Consider the following 19,299-nt stretch of genomic DNA (forward strand, 5'->3'; position numbering starts at 1 on the left):
GGGTCTCTACCTTGTCCCTTGTGGTTGATGTCCTTCCCCTCCACCACCTTCCGGATCATATTGTGAAGGAAATCACCATCAGCAGCCACCCTGGAAAAGCCACATTTTAGGGGAAAAACCTTTTCTCTTTGGTCCTTGCACCTCTTGTCCCCTGGCAGCTGGTGTCCCCATGCCAGCCAGGCCCTGGGGTGCTGCTTCCTGCCCCCCCCAGCACTGCCCCCCAGCACTCCCCCCCACTCTCAGGGCTCACAGGTGGACGGGGATGAAGTGCTGCTTGTCCTCGTCGCTGTCACACGTCCCCTTGGTGATGTCGGTGATGTCCATCACTGCAGTGACACAGAGGTGGCACCGTGGCAGGGGTGGCACCCCCAGCCAGTGATCCATGCCCAGAACAGGATCGTGGGGGGAGGTGAAGGCAGGGGGTCTCCCCAGGGCTGCTCAGCAGCGCTGTGCTGGGGGTCCCCTGCGCCAGGACAGGGCAGGTGTTGTGTCCCTTGGGCAGGGACAGCGTGGGCACAGCCATGCGGAGGGGCTGGGCTCTGCAGGCAGGGAAAAGGGACAGCACGAGCAGCCCAGGGACATCGCAGAGCCTGGTGTGGTGGCTGGGGGAGGTGCCAGGGTGGTGGCACGGGAGTCCCTGGGGATCTCCGTGGAGCCCGGCCCCACCTGAGATGCCGAAGGGCCGGCGCAGGCCCGTGCTGAGCTTGCGGCTGTGGCTGTCCCGCAGGTCCATGCGCCCCACCCGGATGATCTGGCACACCAGGAACAGCCGCTCCCGCTTCAGGTCCGTGCTGCCCAGGTCCTGGGGGACAGACAGGGGCCGTGTCACCCTGGCGGCACCGCAGGGGACGTGCCAGCGCCAGCGCCAGGTGATCTCGGGGTGCCCAGGGCTGCGCAGGGGGAACCGGTGGGCACAGAGCTTCCCTGCTGCCCTGCTCTGTGGGGACAGTGGGCACACAGCCCCGCTGCCCTGGGGTCCTCTGTGCACCCCAGGAGTCCCAAAGCCCCGCGATGGGGACAACGCCAGGACCGACGGTCCCAACAGGTCACCCTAGACCAGGCAGTTTGGCAAGCGGGGAGCAAGCTGGCATGGTGTAAGGATGTCAGGGTGGCCCTGTACCCCAGCTCCGGCGACACTGGGGACGGGATCGGGTCCCTTAGGTGCTGCCCCTGCGCCAAAACCTTCCAGCGGCGCTAAGGACAAGGGATAGGGACACGCCGCAACGCGTGGGGACACGCGGGGACATCAGCAGCGAGCAGAGCAGAGGGCGGAGATGGGCGGGAGCCGGAGGGCGGCAGCGGAGCCGAAGTGCTGATGCTGCTCATTAACATTGATTTTCTCGCCTCATTTGCATATCGATGGCTCCGCGGCGTCCCGGGGGTCAGCGCTGCGCTGCAGCCGAAGCGCTGAGTCAGCAGCGGGTGCCGAGGGGCGTGGGACGAGCGGGGACGGGGCACCCCGAGACCCCCAGCACCGGGAGGGGACCCCGGGGCCCCCAGGACCGGGAGGGGACCCCGAGGGGCACCGCCACGGCGGGTGCCACGTCAGGGATCTGCGAAGGGGCTTAGGGTACACGAGCAGGGGGACTGATGCGGGGTAGGGGGGGACACGGGGCACCCGAAATGCTGCGGGTGGGGGCAGATCTGCAGGAGGGGGAGGCAGCAGCGCGGCTCCCCCGGGGTCTGCGCTCACCGTGAACACGACCTTGAGGTTGTTGAGCAGCTCGATGTCCTGGGGCATGCCGGTGCTGGCCCAGCGGATCACGTAGTTCTCGCTGCGGGGCGGGTGATGGTTGAGGTGGGCACCGGGGCGGCAGAGCCCCTGCCAGCTCCCACCCCACGGGCCCCGCAGCCCACCAGTGTCCCCAGTCGCGGCACGGGCACTGGCCCAGCCTGGCTGTCCCCAGTCACCGCGCTGGTCACCTCAGCAGTGCCTGGGGCAGGACGAGCCGTGGGCTGTGCCACGGGATATGGCTGCATGGCTGGCACGCCAGGACGAACCCTCCTGCTCTATGGGAAGGGAGGTGCCCCCTCCCCCTGTGACACCCGCTGGGTCCTTCTGGGCTGGGCAGGATGGGCAGCCCGGGGGGGGATCGCCACAGGGACAGCAGGACAAGCATCCAGCAGGGCAGGGGCAGGGGTGTGTCCTGAGCTCCGGGACCCCACCTGATGATGCTCTGCTCGCCGGGGTCGTAGAGGGCCATGAAGAGCTGAGCCTCCTCCCCGATGTGGCAGACGAAGTTACGGACGCAGAGGTAGAGGTTGTGGGAGGGCGAAGCAGCCCCGTGGGTGCCATGGCCTGCTGCTCTCTGCTGCGAGCTCTGGGGGGAACGAGGTGGCTCAGCCCCACAGCTCAGCCCCTGTCACATCCCCTGGCGTGGGGGAAATCAGGCTCTGGGTGGGTGTGGGGCCAGCAGCAGCCTCACCGTCTCCTCCTGGATGCGCTGGGTGAGGGTCTGTGCCGCCCTCCTGTGAGCCTGGAAGAGGCTGATGACGCTGGTCCTGTCGGGGTCCAGGATGTTCTCGTCCTCATCCCGCACCACCAGGTCCAGCGCGAGGATCCTGCAGGGGCCGGCATGGGGTGAGGCAGGAGTGGGGGCACGCGGGCCTGTGTGTCCCACCAGGACTCACTTGTCCTTGCACAGGGTCTGAGGGGACAGGACAGATGCCACTGGGAAAGGGGACAGGAGTTGGCAGCACCAGGAACATTCCTGGCCCAGCCATAACCCTTGGCCAGGTGGCTTGAGCAGCTGGTGGCACACTTACTGTCCCCAGCCACCACGGGACAGCCAGCTGGGACGATGGGGACACAGGAACAGCCAGGCAGGACACCAGGCAGCACACCTGGGCACCGCACAGCCCGTGCCAGAGGCAGATCTGAGGTCCCCGTGCCCCGTCCCTGCCCTCACTTGTTGCCGTAGTCCATCTTGCCGGTCACCTCCTTCCTGAGCCGCAGGAGCTGGTCCTTGGGCAGCGTCCCCGAGAGCAGCTGCGAGCGCTGCTCCATCAGCTCCTGCATCATCCTCTTCACCTGCCCGTACCGCTCCGCCTGCCCGGCCTGCGGCAGCACCACGGGGTCACCGGGGGTCCCCACCCTGCTCCCAGATCCCCCCCCCGGACACCCAGACCCCCGTCCCTCACCACATAGAGCTGCTTCCAGATGGTGGCCCACTCCCGCAGCGTGGTGGTGATCTCCTGCACCATGGGCGTCTCGGAGGGCACCATGCTCTCCTCCACCCTGGGGCAGGCACAGGGACCCCTGGAGTGCCCCAGCACCGCAGGGACCCCGCACGGGGCAGAAGGTGGAGCCCACCGCCCCTGCCCGTGCCCCGTACCTACCCCCGCTGCTCCACCACGGCGCCCTTCAGCCGGATCAGCGAGGCCGGGAAGATGCCCTGAGGGAGCCAGAGCCATCAGCACGCCCGGGCTGGGAGATTTCCCTCAGAGGGGCACAGCTGGGGGCTCAGCCTGGCGTGTCCCCTGCCCCCCCCTCGAACCCCAACATCCCCCCATGGACAGGGCAAGCCGCTGTCCATGCCCCCTCTGCACCCCCCCAGACACGCAGCAGCGATAGAATGCCACCAGCAGTGCCCCTCCTGCCTCCAAAACCCCAGCACCCCCTCACCTACCCGGGCAGCCCTGTTCCGGAGCGAGTACCCGCAGTACCAGCCTGCGAGGGGAGGGGACATCGTCAGCCTCATCGTCAGGTTGAGGGACAAAGGAGGGTGCAGGAACCCACACTGGGGTGCACCCGGGGGTCCCCTTACCCTCGGAGGCCTGCAGGATGTGCACCATCTCCCCGATCTGCAGCGGGAGGTGATGCTCCTTGGTGCGCGGGAAGTTCCACACGGCTGTGGGAAGAGGGGCTGGGAGTTGGGATCCCGGCCTGGAGCCCCTCACCAGCCCCCAGGCTCTGGGCACCTGCACCCCACAGCCAGCACCCCATGGGTGCCCCCCGTTCAGCCCTGGGAGATGGGGCAGAGCCCCCAACCCCACAAACAGCGTGAGACCCCCGAGCACCCCCACCCCAGGAGAGCCACGGCACAGCCCACACAGGGCCGGGCACAGCAGAAGCCCCCAGCCCCTTTTTGGCACTCAGGGGTCCCTTATGGCACCCCTCTGCCTGCCACCCACACCCTGGGTGCCAACGGTCCTGCTCCTGGCACAAGCAGTGCAGGGAGGCAAGTGCCAGCTGAGCCCCTGCCCAGGTCTGGTGGCCCAGGGACAGGTCTGGTGGCCCAGGGACAGGTCTGTCTGGGGACAGCAGAGCTGGTGGCACGGGAGGGGGGCGGTGCTCTTGGTGACCAGCGGCTTCCTGCCCGGCTGTGCTGTGGTGGCTGTCCCTGTCGCTATTTCTGGCCCCAGGGACAGCTCTGGGGCAGACAGCCCTGGTTTGGCCACCAGACTGGGGGACAGTCCCTGCACCCGGGGGTCCCTGCCAGGACCATGCCTGTGCCCACCCTGAGCTCCTACTGCAGCACCCCCAGACCCACCCGGCACCGGGAGCCCTCCCATCACCCTGAACTCCCCATGCTGGGAGCAGCAGCAGCTCAGCCCTCGCTCAGGTGCTGCCCAGGACCCTGCAGCAGCTCAGCCCTCGCTCAGGTGCTGCCCAGGACCCTGCAGCAGCTCAGCCCTCGCTCAGGTGCTGCCCAGGACCCTGCAGCAGCTCAGCCCTCGCTCAGGTGCTGCCCAGGACCCTGCAGCAGCTCAGCCCTCGCCCCAGCACTGCAAAGAGTGCAAGGGAAGGGTGCAGGAAACAGCCCTGCAAGAAACGGGAAGAAGCACAGGGCTGCCAGAACCAGCAGAAGCTGGGGGTGCTGCAGGGAGTGGGGGTGCCGCAGGCTGCTGCAGGGCACGGGGAGCCCAAGCTGGGGGTGCCGCAAGGAATTGGGGTGCCCAGGGCTTTGCCACCACCAACTCCGAGGCTGCTGCAAAGCCCGAGGTGGAACCTGAGGAAAATTATTGGGGTGTCTCAAGGCTCCCCCAGAGCCTCAGCAGCCGGGCTGAGCCCAGACCCAGAGCCTGGAGGGAAGCCAAGCCCCCACCCCAGTGCTTCCCACGCCCACCAGCACCAGCTCCGGAGCCTCCTGGTGCATGGGTCCTGCTGGCACCTGTCCTGCTTGGCCCCCTTCCCTGAGCCTTCTGTCACCAGCCCTGCAGCCCCTGCTTGTTCCTGCACCCAGCACGGCAGGGACCTGCTCCCCTCCTCGCATCGCCTCACAGGGGGCACCAGCTCGGCGCCACTGCCATCACCCAACTGCCACCACCACAGCCACAGGGGTACCGTGGATGTCACCTCACCCTGAGCACCCCATTCTGCCAGCCCTGCCAAGTAGAACCCCCCCCCAGGGCCCCGCAGCCCCCACTCACCCACGCCATACTTCTCCTTGGTGGGCAGCCAGGGCGCCATGGCCACCGGGGCACCGGGGCCGTGCCGCAGGGACCGGGGCGCTGCAGAGCCACGGGTGGTTCCTCCTGCCACGCTCGCCGTGTCACGTGTACCCCCAGCTTGTGAAACCTCCGCTTCCTCTGCGCGCGGGGGTCCCACCCCGCCGTCCTGCCCCCGCCACGAGCAGCGTGGTGGGGATGGAGCCCCCGGGACCCCCACAGCGCCCAGCCAAGGGTCTGGGCTCAGGGGTCACTGGCAAGGTGGTTCTGGTCACTGGGATGGGTCGTAGTGGCACGGTGACCCCTTTGAGTGACCAAGAGCGGGACATGGAGCTGGGAGCACGGAGTGCTCCGCCACACCACGGAGCCACGAGGAGCCGTGGGCCTGTGCCAGCTGTGAGGCTCCTTGCTGGCACAACATTTCTGCCATCGTGGCTGGCTCTGGCTTGTCCACATTTCCATCCCTCGCTGCACCAGGCCCAGCTGTGCCAGCACTGGCTCCGTGCCCTGCCCAGCCCTGGGCTCCTGCAGCACCAGGTGGAGCAACCGCTCAGCACCAGCCACTTCCTTCCTCCTGCTGCCTGCACTTGCCTGTCCGGCTCTGGTGGCTCCACAGGGGTGGGGGCTCAGCCAAGCCCTCACCCCCGCCTGGCCACGCTGCCCTGGGACCCTCTGAGCCCCGCCAAGTCCTGCTGCTGCTCCCACAGATTGGCACGTGTCCCTCTCCATCAGCCCCTTGGAGCCAGCCCTCGGCTCCTGCCCTGCATCCCCACCCCCCTGGCGTGTCCCCAAATCCCCCCTGCGACCTGAGCCTGCTCTGGGGTCACCCCTGGGCGCCCCGCGGGTCCCCCCCCAGCCCCAGGACAGAACCCCCTGACCAAAAGCCGCCCCAGAGCAGAGGCGGAGAGCCCCGCGGGAGAGGGAGACCGGGTGGGTGCGGGATCAGCCAAAAACGGGCTTAACGCGGTCCCGCCGCGCCACTCCGGTGTCACCGCCCGGGCCGAGGTGCGAGGAGCGGGAGCAGCCGCCGGAGCCGCCGCCACGCACGGCAAAGCCCGGGATGTGCCCGGGATGTGCCGCCAGATCCCCGCCGCTGCACGGACCCGCCCGCACCGGGGCGGGCAGCACCGGGGCTGAGCAGAAGGAAATGTGGCACGGGCACCGGCGTGGCACGGGCACCGGCGTGCGGGGGCTGCCGGGGCTCTCGGAGAGCACGAACCGCAGGCGTGGCACTGCCCGCAGCCTCCGAGGTTCCCGGTTCCCGAAGTCCCGGGGCAGGCAGGCAGCGCTCGGTCCCCAGCCGGCGCTGCCCGGTGCGCGGTCCCTGCCCCGCGGCCCCGGCGGGAGCTCAGGCCGGGCCGGGCCGGGCCGGACGGACCGTTCGCCGGTCAGGGAGCTCCACCTGCCGGTCCCGCCGGGAGCCGCCGCGGCCGAGGGAGCTGCTTCGGGTGCGAGGCGCCGGTACGGGATGTCCGGTAGAGGGATGCCCGGCCCCGATACACCCCGTGCTGGTACGGGATGCCCCGCTCCGGCAGCGGGATGCCCAGCACCAGTATGGCGAGCACCATTACGGGATGCTCCGGTACGGAAGGACCGACACCGGTACGGGATGCCCGGCTCCGGTACACCCGACAAGTATAGGATGTCCCGCATGGGAATGCCCGGCACTGCTACGGGATACGCCAGCACAACATGCCCGGCTTCGGTACGCCCGGTCCCGCACCGGGATGCCTAGATCCAGTACGGGATGCCCCGCACCAGCACCGAGAAATCCGGTACCGGGAAGCCCGGTCCGAATAGGGGCTGCGGGCGGGCTCGGGCTGCAGCCGCGCCCGGCTCGGAGGCGCACACGGGAGCTGGCAGCGGAGGCCGGAGGCGGGAGCGCTGCCGGCGGTGCCGGCGGCCCCGCTCCGCTCCCGTCCCGCCGCCACATCCGGGCCCCGCCCGGCGCGGGCGCTGATTGGCTGCCGCGGGCGGGGCACGTGACGGCGCGCGGGGCACGTGACCGTGTCCCCGGGCGGGGCCCGCGGTGGCGCGCGCAGGTGAGCGGCGGGACCGGAACCGGAACCGGGGCCGGAACCGGGGCCGCGGCCCGGAGGGGGTGTGCGGGGGACCCGCCCCTGACCCGCCCCCGACCCGCCCGCCTGCTCCGCTGAGATCCGGACCGGGCACCTGAGCACCGGCACCGGGCCGGACCGTCCCGTACAGGTGCTCCGCCGACCCGGTCCGGCCCGTGCCGTTCGGGACCGACCCTCCCGAGGTGTCCGCCCTGCCCCGTAACCCCTGTACCCTGCCTCGGTGCGGTCCTCACGCACAGCCCTGTCCGGTCTCCGCACTCCGCTCGATCCTGCGGGGCTCCCCCGGTGCCCCATCCCTTTTCCCGGTTCCCTGCCCGTTCTCCCGGTCCCCCACACTCCGGTTCTGTTCCTGATCTCCGCGGCCCCGTGTCACCCCTCCGCACCCGTCCGCGCCCCTGTGCCCGCATCCCCCGCCCGTCCCCGGTATCCGCGGGTCCCCCTCCCCGCCGGGACGGGACGTGGCACTGGGCTGCACCGGGCTCCTTCCCGGGACGTAGGCGGGGGTGGGTCAGCGCCGGTCCCGCTCCACCCCCGCCCGCCCTCGCAGCTCCGGTGTCACCCCGCCATGGCCGGCTCCGCGGCCCCGGGTCCCCTGCCCGGGCCGAGCGGCCCCGGCTCCGCTCTGGAGGAGGAGGAGGAGGAGAGGAGGAGGAGGAGGATGAAGAGCCGTCCCTGGGCTGCGACGGCGACCTGGAGGTGAACCCCTACGATGGGCTGCCCTTCTCCTCCCGTTACTACGAGCTGCTGCGGCAGCGCCGGGAGCTGCCGGTCTGGAGCACCAAGTACAGCTTCATGGAACACCTGGAGGGCAGCAGCGGCATCGTGCTGGTGTCCGGAGCCCCCGGCACCGGCAAGAGCACGCAGGTGAGGGCCAGGGCGGGCCGGGGGCCCCCGGGAACGCTGCACGGAGCCCGGCGGGGTGGGCGGGCACCGTGATGTGCTGGGGCTCCGGGCAGACCCGCGGGGAGCGGTGCCACGGGAGCGGCTGGCACGGGAGCGGGGAACGGGCGCTCCCGGAGCCGGGCCTGGCGCCGGGGCAGCGGCCGGGCTGCGGTGCCAGATCCCTCCCGGCTGGCCCGGGGAGCCGGTCCCAGCTGCTGGTGGCACTCGGGGACGGCGCCTGGCAGACTTTGACCGGGGAAGGGATTGCGAGAGCGGCGGGCCGGAATGGGCTGGGTCGCCGCAGGCTGTCGGGGTGTTTGCCCTGGGCTCCAGGTGCTCAGCCAAATCAGCTCCCTGGGTGTGACCTGCTGGGCTGGGCTGGCACTGCTGGGTTTGGGGACCAAAGCTCCTGTGCGGGCCCCAGGGCTCGGTTTTGGGTGCAGCACCCTGCCCTGCCGGCTCCTGGGGACACTGAGGCACAGGCACCGCTTGTGTGGGGCTCAGAGGTGACAGGAGGAAGCAGGACTCGGGTCCCTGGTGCCAAAGGGACATCTGCGTGGCCTTGGCACTGTCCCACACTGTCAGGCCGGGCACTTGGCCAGCAGCTGCTCCCTGCTGATCCCTTCCCTCTCTGTGGCGTTTCCCAGACCATTGTCCCATGTCCCTGATGTGAGAGCAGGGTCGTGGTGTCCCACACCAGGGCAGGAAGCTGCAGGTGTGGGGCCACGGGGCTCCTGTTACAGGCTGTGGGGCTCAGAGGTGACAGGAGTGGGGAGGGAAGATCCTGCCTGAGCTTTGAGTGCCTCTGGACAGCCCCTGGCCCTGGAGATCCTGCAGCCAGGTCCATGGGGAGAGTCCTTGTGCCCTTTGGAGGGGCACAGCGGGGAGGGCACACTCCTGGAGCCACGCTGCCCCATGCCCTGTCCCCACAGATCCCTCAGTGGTGCGCCGAGTACGCCCTGTCCATGTCGTTCGCCCACGGGCTGGTGGCCTGCACCCAGCCCCACAGCCTGGCCGCCCTCAGCCTCTCCCTGCGCGTGGCCGACGAGATGGACCTGAACCTGGGCCACGAGGTGGGCTACTGCGTGCCACACGAGGACTGCTGCACCGCCGACACCATCCTCAGGTACGGGAGGGACGGCGGGGCCCGCGCTGGCTGGGAGCACGGCGCCCTAATCCCGCTGAGCTCCGCTTAATCCCTTAATCCAGCCTGGCCTCGCTGCAGAGCGGCACGGGCTGCTGTGGGGAGGGGGCTGCTGTGGGGAGGGGGCGAGGCCAGCCCCAGCCAGGGGTCCCGCTGATGGGGCGGGGCGGTGTCAGGTTCTGCTCGGACGAGATGCTGCTGCGGGAGATGACGTCGGACCCGCTGCTGCGGCAGTACGGGGTGGTGGTGCTGGACGAGGCGCAGGAGCGCACGGTGCCCACGGACGCGCTGCTGGGGCTGCTCAAGGACGTGCTGCGCCAGCGCCCGGCCCTGCGGCTCGTGGTGGTCACCTCGCCCGCCCTGGAGCCGCGGCTGCGCGCCTTCTGCGGGGACCCCCCCGTGGTGCGGGTCCCAGGGCACGGCTCCCTGCCACAGCTGCTCTACCGGGAACCGCCAGCCCACGGGAGCGTGGCCGCTGCCTGTCAGGCCGTGCTGGACATCCACCGGCGCCAGGAGCCCGGCCACGTCCTCATCTTCCTGGCCAGCGAGCAGGTGGGCTGACGGGGGAACACGGCAGGGGAGGTTTGGGGTGTTCATCTCAACGGGGAGCCCAAAGGACGGCGGGGGCAGCTGGGGTTAAACTGGGGGAGCTGCAGCCCCTCTGCAGTGGGAGGTGGGTGCGGGGCGTGGCACAGCACCCTGACCTGGGAATGGGGACACCGTGGGTGTCGGCAGGTGTCACCTGTGCCCCCTTGTCCTCGCCCAGGAGATCTCCGAGTGCTGCGCTGCCATCCAGACGGAGGCCGTGGCGCTGAGCCCGGCGCTGGGCCCGCTGCTGGTGCTGCCGCTGCACCCCGGCGTGGGCCGGGCCGCGCAGCGCCTCTACGAGACGCCCGAGGAGAGCCGGGAGCGCCGTGTCATTGTCACCCACTGGCTCGGGGACTCGTCCTTCTCGCTGGGCACCGTGCGCTTCGTCATCGACTCGGGGCTGGAGCTGCGCAGCGTGAGTGGGACAGGGGGCGGGAGGGGGTTGGGGTCTGGGTCTGCCCTGGGGTGCAGTGGGGTGGGATGTTCTAGGCTGAGAGGAGGGGTCTGCCCCAGGGAGGTGGCAGCGGTGGCCCTGCAGTGGCAGCTGAGGGGCCTTGGGGGATGGCAGGGGTCCCCTGCGGTGTCCCACTCACAGCCTCCCGCAGGTGTACAACCCCCGCATCCGCGCCGAGTCCCAGGCGCTGCGGCCCATCAGCCGGAGCCAGGCCGAGTCACGCATGCAGCGAGCCGCTGGCAACCCCCCAGGTGAGACCCCTGCTCCGGTGTCCCCCCCTCGGCACTGCCAGCAGCCCCTGGCCCAGCACCTGTCCCCACCCTGTCCCTGTCCCAGCTGATGGCCGCTCTCCTGCAGGCACCTGCCTGCGCCTGTACTCGGAGGCCTTTGAGCAGCGCCTGCCCCCCAGCCCTGCGCCCCACGTCAGTGAGACCAGCCTGAGCCGCCTCGTGCTGCTGCTGAAGCGCCTGGACATCGCCGACATGGGCCAGTGTGACTTCCTCGACCGCCCAGGTAGAGCCCACGGGGGCCAGGCATGGCGTGGGGGGCTGGAGCAGGGGCAGCCGTGGCCGCAGCCATCACTGCGGCCTGGGTTGTCTCTGGGGAGGGACTGGGGGCCTGGCAGGTGCAGGACAGAGTGGGCAAAGCTGCCTGATGTCCCACCCCAGCCCCCGAGTCGCTGATGCAAGCGCTGGAGGACCTGGACTACCTGGCAGCCCTGGATGATGACGGGAATCTGTCGGAGGTGGGGATCATCATGTCGGAGTTCCCACTGGACCCGCAGCTGGCCAAGGCCCTCATCGCCTCCTGCGAGTTCGACTGCGTGGAGGAGATGGTCAGCCTGGCAGCCATGCTCACAGGTACCGTGTGGGGGGCATGGGGCTGCCCTCAGGAGCCAGCACTGCCAGGGAGGTGCCTGTGGGCACACAGTGACCCCCTGCCCACCCCCAGCATCCCCCTGCTTCGTGCCCCTGTCCACGCACCTGGAGGAAGCCGTGGCCCTGCGCCGGCGGGCGCTGCTGCACCCCAGCGGGGACCACTTCACCCTCATCAACATCTTCAATGCCTTCCAGCAGCGTGAGTGTGGGCAGGGCCTGGGGGTGGGGGGCTTGCACCCCTGTGGGCATCCCAGAGGCCCCTTTGTGTCCCCTGTATCCCCTGTTCCTCCTGGTGTCCCACACCCCCTCGTGTCCCCTGCCCTGGAGCTACATTCCTGACCCCATCCTAGTGCCCAGCCTGGGTGGGGAAGGATCTGGGGGTCCCAGCTCTAGCCTGGGGGCTGCGCCCTGTGCTCAATCCCTGTCCCCACTGTGTGTAGGGGTCACAGGCCGGGGAAGCAGCAGTGCTTTTGTGTTCCCCAAGCACCAAGCGGGCTCTCTGCTCACCTGTCCCCATCCCCATGGCACCACATCGTGGCCCCCACCATGCCATTCCTGTCCCCATGTCACTGACTCCACTGTCCCCACATCGCTGACCCTGCTATCCCACCCCTGTCCCCACATCATGACCCCCACTGTGCCATCCCTGTCCCCACATCATGGCCCCCACTGTCCCACCCCTGTCCCCACATCATGGCCCCCACTGTCCCATCCCTGTCCCCACATCGCTGACCCCACTGTCCCACCCCTGTCCCCACATCATTGCCCCCACTGTCCCACCCCTGTCCCCACATCATGGCCCCCACTGTCCCACCCCTGTCCCCCCATCATGACCCCCACTGTGCCACTCCTGTCCCCACATCGCTGACCCTGCTATGCCACCCCCATCCCCACATCGCTGACCCCACTGTCCCACCCCTGTCCCCACATCATGACCCCCACTGTCCCACCCCTGTCCCCCCATCATGACCCCTGCTGTCCCTCCCGCAGACGCGGGGGACGAGGGCTGGTGCCGGAAGCACGGCGTGTGTGCCGAGGCGCTGCGCCTGGCGGGCACCGTGCGCGCCGAGCTGCTCGAGGTCATGCGCCGCATCGAGCTCCTGGTCTCGCCACCCGCCTTCGGCTCCGACGCCAACGCCCTCAACATCCAGCGGGCCCTCATCTCCGGGTACTTCCTCAAGGTGGGCCCAGGGGGCTGCGGGGAGCTGTGGGGGGGATGTGGGGGTGTGCCAGCCACCCCACTCCCTCCTGGTCCCTCCCAGGTCGCCCGAGACATCGACGGCTCCGGCAACTACGTGATGCTGACGCACAAGCACGTGGCACACCTGGCCCCCGCCTGCGGGTACCTGCTGCGGTCACCCCCGCGCCGCCTGCCCCCCTGGGTGCTCTACCACGAGTTCACCATCTCTCAGGACAACTGCCTGCGCGTGGTCTCGGAGATCCAGCCCCAGATGTGAGGGGACGGGGAGGGACAGGTCCTTCCTTACGGGGTGTCCCTGTAGCTGGCTGACCCCACCCTGTCCTCACAGGCTGGTGGAGCTGGCCCCGCAGTACTACCTGAGCAACCTGCCGCCCAGCGAGGGCCGGGACCTGCTGATGGAGCTGCGGGAGAAGGTGGTGGCAGCAGAGGAGGTGCCGGCAGAGCCGGAGCTGGCACAGGCGGCCGGACGCGAGGATGAGCATGGGGACGTCTGCGTCCTGCAGTGAGCCGGAGCACCGGAGCCCCGCGGTGGGGCTGCCTGGGCTTGGCCGTGACCCTGGGGACGGGAGAGCCCCCGAGAGGCGCCAGGGGGGCTGTGTGGCTGCAGGGGCTGTCCCAGGGAGGCGCGGGCACGGCCTGGCACTGCCTCAGCGCTGCGCCGTGGTCAGTCGTGGGCCAGCGGCCGTGGGACCACCCCGGCACCGCAGAGCGTGGAGTGGGGAGTGCTGACCCCAGCCGGGGGAGTGTTGTGGGCCCTCCCCACTGGGCTCCTTCACCCCGTCTTTCCCGGGGGTGCTGTGGGGCTGGAGGCATCGCCTGTCCCACTCCCCCCACACCCAAGGGCCGAGGGGCCACGCACGGGCCCCTCCTCCTGTATAAAGTTTTGTGATCTTTGCTCCTGGCTTCGTGTCCGTGACTGCAGCGAGGCGTCCAGCCGGGGTGGGGAGATCCATCCTGCCGAGGGACATCACCACAGAGGGGTCCAGCCAGGGTGGGCTCTGTCCCTGCTCCTCCTGTCTCCCGGGGATGGTTTCTGTGAGGCCTCGCTCCCCTCCCACCCATTTCATGTGCCAGGCTGGGGTTCCAGCCACGCCGAGGTGCTGAGGGCATCCCTGGCCTTTGCATCAGGACTTCCCCTCCGTGGTTGTGGTTCTTCTGCAGAAGCCAAGGGGAAGCTGCGGTTGGTGGGGGGGGGCGAGCAGGCCCCCAAACCTGCTGCCAGCGCCTGCTTCCCCCAGACAGGGCAGGGCACGGGTGCACCGCAGGGCAAGGCGCCCCATCCCTCTCTCCCTCCCCTGCTGGGATACCCTACAGTGCTGCAGCCAAGGGCTGAGCTGCTGCCAGGGGCCTGGGGGTCCAGGCTCTCCCTCCCCACCCTGCAGCCCACGCACAGGGGTTTGGCTCTGCTCAGGGAGGGGCCTTGGAGGTCCCACTGCCCTGTCCTGGCCGCAGTGCCTCAAAAGGTGAGAGCTGGGCTCCCCCAGCCTCCCACAGCCCCACTTCCCCTTTGCTTTCTAGGAACTCCAGAAAGTACGTGAAAGGGTACAGCGCTCCCCCGCCACCAGGGTGGAGTCTGCTACATGCCCTCGGCATGGGCTGGGGGTGGCAAAGGGGCAGCTGGTGACCATGATGATCTTTGTCCCTACGTCCTCATCTCTGCACAGTGGACGAGCAGTGGCCCGAGGAGGGGAGGGAAGGGGTGTGACAACCTGTGCCAGGCTGGAGGCATCACCCTGAGCCTCTGTGAAAACCCTCCCCTCTCCTCAGGGACCCACCCAGAGGGGCCCAGCCCTGAGCTGCTCCTCTCCAGACCCCCGGCACAGGTGCTGATAGGCCTCAGAGGTCCCCCCCACCCCGTAGCAGAGCACTGTGGGGGTTCTGTGCAGCACGCGGTGATGCGCAGCCCCTCAGGTGGTGCAGGGGCTCAGGACTCATCACCTGAGAGAGCTGGGACCACCCAAAACCCCAACACCATCCCAGGTGCCCAGCGCTGCCTCTTGCCTGGGTGTTCCCAGGGGGACCCATCCTCTGGCATTCCAGGGCAGGGCAGGGAGTGTCCAGTGCCCCCTGCCCCGGGAAGTACCAGCAGTGGTGTGGGTGGGAGGCGAGGGGCTGAGCGTGGGTCGCATTCTCCAGTTCTGAGAACTGTGATGCTGCTGTGACTGCACCTTGGGGCAGCCCCATGGAGTCCAGCCCAGTATAAGACCGCAGCCCCCTGCTCTGCCGAGCCCACCAGAGACACACACACACAGAGGTAGGCACAGACCGGGAGGGTTGGGGGGGTCTCGGGGGGATCCTGCTTCGGGGATGCTGCTCCCAGGGCCGGGGGCTCTGCCCTGGCTGTGCCCCTCTCCTGGGTTATGTCCAGCTGGGGCTGCCCTTCCCCACCCTTTCCCTTCCCAGATGCTGGTGCTGGTGGGGCTGGTGCTGTCCCTTGTGCCTGCAGAACCCCTGACTGCCTTCCCCCCCAAGTGTGAGTGCTGCTCCCGGGGCACAGGGGAGGCCTTGGAGGGGGGAGCTTCTGGCTGGGGCAGCTGCAGGCACTGCAGAGGAAGCAGAGGGAGTGGGGGGCACCCCAAACCCACATCCCACGGATAGGGGCTGCGACAGCTCTGCTGGGAGATTAGAGGATGGGCATGAGGGTGACGTGGGGTGGGTATGGGGTGAGGGAGTGGGGGGATGGATGTGGAGTGCAGGAGCAGGGTGAGGACCATGGGGCAAGGAGGTCGTGAGGCCAAGGGACACCCAGTCCCACGGTGGTTTGGGGGACAATCTGCCCCCACCACAGCCCACCTCTGACCACGGTCTCTTCCTCTCACCTCCAGTCGAGGTGGGGAAGCTCAACCAGGACGTGGTGGTGAGATGTGACACTTCAGAGCAGCACATCTACTGGACACTGAACGGGGAGGAGGAGCCCATGGCCGAACTGGTGCCTGAGGGCCAGAAGCTCACCATCGTCGGCTTGGACCTGCCAGCCACTGGCAACTACAGCTGCTGGGCTGGCCGTGGTCACCTGCTGGACACCACCTACGTGGTGGTCAGCAGCACCCGTACGGAGGGCCGTGGCCAGGGGTGATGGGGTGCAGGGGGTGGAGGGCTGAGGACCAGGAGATTCCCGTGCCCAGCCCATGGGCATTGAGGGCTGTGGGGCCGAGGGGAGCCCCACCAGTGCCATGCAGCGAGGGGGCACCGCTCCTGGCTTCATGCAGCCCCTGACCAGCCACCCCTCAACCCCTCAGGCGAGGAGGAGATCAACGTGTCCTGCCAGGCTGAGTCCTACAACGGCTCCTTCCACTGCTCCTGGCCCGGGCCCCCCTCTGCCATCTTCCGTGCCCGCCTCATACGCAGGTGGGTACCCCGGGATCCCCCAAACCCACACCAGCACCACGGCCACCCTGCCCTAAGGGTTGCCCACACCTCCCTCCCCACAGCGATGGCTCCATGGGGCCGTGGGTACCAGTGGCCAGTGAGCAGGGCCAGTTCAACACCAGTCTGGCAGACCCCCTGTTCTGCCCCTTCGGAGAGGAGCTGCGCCCGCTCCAGCTGCACCTGGAGGGGCTCTCGGACACCTCCTACCTCAACCTCTCCAGGCACTTCTTCCTCCGCGATATTGGTGAGCTCAGGGCAGGAGCAGAGGGGGGGGGGGCGTCCAAGAGATACTGGAGGCTCCGGGGGGGGGTCTCAGCCCCTGTTCTGAGCCCTCTCTGTCCACAGTGCGTCCTGATCTGCCCCAGGAGCTGAGCCTGCAGCAGCGGGGGGAGCAGCTCCACCTGGCCTGGGCCCCCCCAGCCTCCTGGCCGCTCCCCAAGTCCTACTTTGCACTGCTCTACCATCTACAGTACGAGCTCCACAACGGCACCCAGGTAACAGGGGGGATTTCTGCCCTGGGGGACCCTGCACAGGCTCCCCCATGTCCCCACCCTGCCCTGTGCCCACCCTGCCCCATCCCTGACTCCTTCCTCCCTGTGCCTGGGAAGATGCTGAGCCGTGGCCCCTCCTCACTCTGCTGCTTCCCTTCTTGGGGTGATGAATTGTCACCCCTGGCTTTCACCCCCGCTCCCCGCAGCGCTGCCGGGGTCAGGGGGTGCTGGTGCCCCCCTCCCCAAGGGTCTCCCTGGACCGTGCCCTGCCCCCTTTGCAGGTTGAGCAGTTCGTGGAGGGTGCGGAGGAGACGCCGGTGCCGGCGGGAGCGGGGCGGGTGCGAATCAGCTGCCGGGACCCCTACACCCCCCCGGCCTGGAGCCCCTGGAGCGCCTGGATGGGCCTCGATGCACCCCAATAACACTGGTTTTGAGGGTGCTGACCCCACAAACGGGCACCTCCTTTCCCCGCAACCCCCATCCCTTTACAGCTTGGAAAAGGATTTTTCCCCTTATCAAAACTCTGGGATTGGCTTTGCCACCACAAACCCTGCTCGGTGTCCGTGTGGGAAGGGAGGTGCTGGGCCCCCACAGCTCCCCGAGGGGCTCCCTGCTGGCACAAGGCTCAGCCCTGGGGTCCATCTGCATGGCTGGGACAGGCTCCACCCGTGCTCCAGCCCAGCTTGGGGACAGGCGGGGTAGACGGCCCTGCCCAGCTTCCCTGAACTCCCCCAACCCTCAAAAACTCTCCCAGCTCTGCCTCCTTTCTGGGGAGTAGGGTGGGACAACGTCCCCAGACACAGGAGCAGCACCCCGCGGCCACAGCCCGGGGAGCAGGGTCCCATCCTGACCCTAAAGTGCCGCTGACAGTGGGGGGGATCAGCGACCACCCGTCACCACTGGGGGGGCTCAGTTCCTGCCGAAGCTGTGGCCCCACAATGCGCCCCCTCAGTGTCCCCGTGCCGCACCCAGCTCGGGGGTGAGGGGCTGCACCCTCAGGCAGGAGGGAACCCACACCCCTCCATGAGCCCATTTCCCATGGAGCCCCCCACGCCCCCAGCCCACCACAGACCTCTGGAGCACAGCCAGGGGTGCTGCCCACCCCGCTCCAGCCGCGCCGGCTCCGGGTGATGCCACGGGGCTTTATTGAGGTGCTTCCACACGGGTCTGGGCCGGGACCCCCACCCCGGAGAGGCTGGTGAGAGTGTGTCCCCCCGGGCGCTGCCCTCCCGCGGTCCCGGGGCAGGCGGGCACGCAGAAGTCCGGGGGACCCGTGGAACGGGGGGGGCAGAAGGACCGGGGCTCCGTGAGTCCAGAGAGGTCCAGAGGCTCCCAGGGAATCGTGGCCCGGGCCGCAGGAGTCGGGGGTCTGGGGTCCGGTGGAGGAACCGGGGTCTGGTGGTGGGGCTGAGGATCCGGTCCCGGGACCGCGGGTCCAGTGGTAACGGCAGGGCCGGGGTCCGGTGGTGGGACCGGGGCTCCAGGGGTCCGCTCACGGCGGGGCCAAGCCGCCCAGGCGGAGCTCCTCGCTCTCCAGCATCTCCCTGGAAAAGAAGGGCCGGGCTAAGCCCCTCGCCCCCCGTGCCCCCCGCGCCCCCCTCGCGTACCGGTACGCGGCGATCTCCGCCTCCAGCGCCATCCGCAGCCGCAGCAGCGCCGGGTACTCCCGCAGGCACCGGGCCATCTCCGCCTCCGCCGCCCCGATCTCCCGCTCCAGCTCCGCCACCCGCTCCTGAGCCGGGCCGTCAGCAGCGCCGGGGCCGCGGGGCGACCCCCGGGATCCCCGGCCGGACCCCCGCACACAGTGACATCTGGCCCCACAGGGACCCCCTCCTCCTCCCCACAGCCCCGGCCTGACCCCCCGATCCGCACGGACCCCCACCCCCGCCCCGAACCCCACCTACACAGACTGCCGGTACCCCTGACCCGACCTCTGGAACTCCGCACCGCCCCCCACCCCGCACGGATCCCCGCGGAGACCCCCGCCCTACACCGACCCCTAGACCCCCACCCCACATGGACCCACGGGATCCCCAAGCCCGCACCGACACCCACGCACAGGGACACCCGGTGGCCCGACCCACACAAACCCCACCTCCCAGCCCCACCTGAACTCCCCCATCCCATCCCGCCGCCGCTGCCGCTGCCTCCCGGGGCCCCCCACCTCCATCCGGACCCCTGACCCCCGCCCCTCCCCATCCCCACCCCACCCCCCTTCTCCCCATCCCTCCGGGCATCCAGCTCCAGCACCGCCCCCCCCCAAACATCCACCCCCCCCTCCTCCCATCCCAGCCCCCACCCCCGCTCCCTCCCAACCCCCCAGGCGCCCCCCGGCCCCCCCATCCCGCACCTGGTACTTGGCCAGCTCCCCGCTCCGCCGGTCCCGCAGCCCCTCCAGCTGCCGGTGTAACGCGCCCACCGCCCCCCGCAACGCCTCCACCTCGGCGGCTCGGGCTCGCAGCAGCCTCCGGTAACCGGCGGCCTCAGCACGGGCACGGAGCACCGCCTCGCCGCCGCCGCCGCCGCCGCCCCACCGGCACCGGGGCCGGCCCTCGGCCGCGCTCATCCCGGTGGTAATGCGGTTCCACCCCTCCGCGTCACGGAACCGCAGCCAATCCCGCCGGTACCGGGTGCCCGACTCCTCCCGATAGCAACGGAGAGGGGGAGCCCGCAGAAGCCTGTCCCCCAAAAGTGGGGTGAGGGGCTGCAGCAGCGCGGATAGCGGTGGGGTGGGGGGCAAGGTCGAGTTCAGGGTCAAGGTCACTGTTGTTATCCCCCCACGCCCTTCATTCCCTCCATCATCATCATCATCAACAGAGGCTG

At 69.5% G+C, this 19,299-nt stretch overlaps 4 protein-coding genes across 4 annotated transcripts in view; 2 read left to right on the forward strand and 2 right to left on the reverse strand.

The window, feature by feature from the left end:
- Positions 1–5,447, reverse strand: part of LOC128786884 (dedicator of cytokinesis protein 2-like) — a 45,566-nt gene extending 40,119 nt beyond the window's left edge. Inside the window, exons 1-12 of the mRNA XM_053940588.1 lie at positions 5,374–5,447; positions 3,768–3,851; positions 3,630–3,670; positions 3,340–3,395; positions 3,142–3,238; positions 2,910–3,058; positions 2,427–2,562; positions 2,167–2,321; positions 1,694–1,775; positions 667–802; positions 251–326; positions 11–90 (exon numbers count right to left, since the gene is read on the reverse strand). Of these exons, the coding sequence (XP_053796563.1) occupies positions 11–90; positions 251–326; positions 667–802; positions 1,694–1,775; positions 2,167–2,321; positions 2,427–2,562; positions 2,910–3,058; positions 3,142–3,238; positions 3,340–3,395; positions 3,630–3,670; positions 3,768–3,851; positions 5,374–5,413 (1,132 nt within the window). The 5' untranslated portion in view covers positions 5,414–5,447. The remainder of the gene's footprint in view (positions 1–10; positions 91–250; positions 327–666; positions 803–1,693; positions 1,776–2,166; positions 2,322–2,426; positions 2,563–2,909; positions 3,059–3,141; positions 3,239–3,339; positions 3,396–3,629; positions 3,671–3,767; positions 3,852–5,373) is intronic.
- Positions 5,448–7,937: 2,490 nt separating this feature from the next.
- DQX1 (DEAQ-box RNA dependent ATPase 1) lies at positions 7,938–13,511 on the forward strand. The gene is given in 12 exon segments (XM_053941473.1): positions 7,938–8,094; positions 8,097–8,333; positions 9,284–9,477; positions 9,672–10,047; positions 10,262–10,498; positions 10,689–10,788; positions 10,895–11,050; positions 11,206–11,397; positions 11,489–11,614; positions 12,406–12,596; positions 12,678–12,868; positions 12,945–13,511. Coding segments are annotated over 12 exon segments (2,238 nt in total). The 5' UTR covers positions 7,938–8,034; the 3' UTR covers positions 13,123–13,511.
- A 1,508-nt stretch (positions 13,512–15,019) lies between these two features.
- Positions 15,020–16,898, forward strand: LOC128786570 (interleukin-12 subunit beta-like). Its single transcript, XM_053939868.1, has 6 exons — positions 15,020–15,089; positions 15,442–15,666; positions 15,856–15,964; positions 16,048–16,229; positions 16,331–16,479; positions 16,758–16,898. The coding sequence occupies exons 1-6, from the start codon at positions 15,020–15,022 to the stop codon at positions 16,896–16,898; spliced, it is 876 nt and encodes a 291-aa protein (XP_053795843.1).
- A 706-nt stretch (positions 16,899–17,604) lies between these two features.
- Positions 17,605–19,119, reverse strand: LOC128787257 (alpha-internexin-like). Its single transcript, XM_053941271.1, has 3 exons — positions 18,827–19,119; positions 18,084–18,208; positions 17,605–18,020 (listed from the first exon to the last, which is right to left on the reverse strand). The coding sequence occupies exons 1-3, from the start codon at positions 19,040–19,042 to the stop codon at positions 17,969–17,971; spliced, it is 393 nt and encodes a 130-aa protein (XP_053797246.1). The 5' UTR covers positions 19,043–19,119; the 3' UTR covers positions 17,605–17,968.
- Between the last annotated feature and the right edge of the window lie 180 nt (positions 19,120–19,299).

The sequence above is a fragment of the Vidua chalybeata genome, chromosome 4, assembly GCF_026979565.1.
Source record: "Vidua chalybeata isolate OUT-0048 chromosome 4, bVidCha1 merged haplotype, whole genome shotgun sequence".
Lineage (NCBI taxonomy): Eukaryota > Metazoa > Chordata > Aves > Passeriformes > Viduidae > Vidua > Vidua chalybeata.

Bases quoted from the DNA above. Each gene is read 5' to 3' on its own strand.
- LOC128786570 (XM_053939868.1), top strand. From the start codon at position 15,020: ATGCTGGTGCTGGTGGGGCTGGTGCTGTCCCTTGTGCCTGCAGAACCC. The intron at 15,965-16,047 runs GTGGGTACCCCG...CCCTCCCCACAG, and splicing joins CGTGCCCGCCTCATACGCAG to CGATGGCTCCATGGGGCCGT. The intron at 16,480-16,757 runs GTAACAGGGGGG...CCCCCTTTGCAG, and splicing joins AGCTCCACAACGGCACCCAG to GTTGAGCAGTTCGTGGAGGG.
- LOC128787257 (XM_053941271.1), bottom strand. From the start codon at position 19,042: ATGAGCGCGGCCGAGGGCCGGCCCCGGTGCCGGTGGGGCGGCGGCGGC. The intron at 18,209-18,826 runs GTGCGGGATGGG...GGCCCGGCTCAG, and splicing joins GGGAGCTGGCCAAGTACCAG to GAGCGGGTGGCGGAGCTGGA. The intron at 18,021-18,083 runs GTACGCGAGGGG...CTTCTTTTCCAG, and splicing joins GCGGAGATCGCCGCGTACCG to GGAGATGCTGGAGAGCGAGG.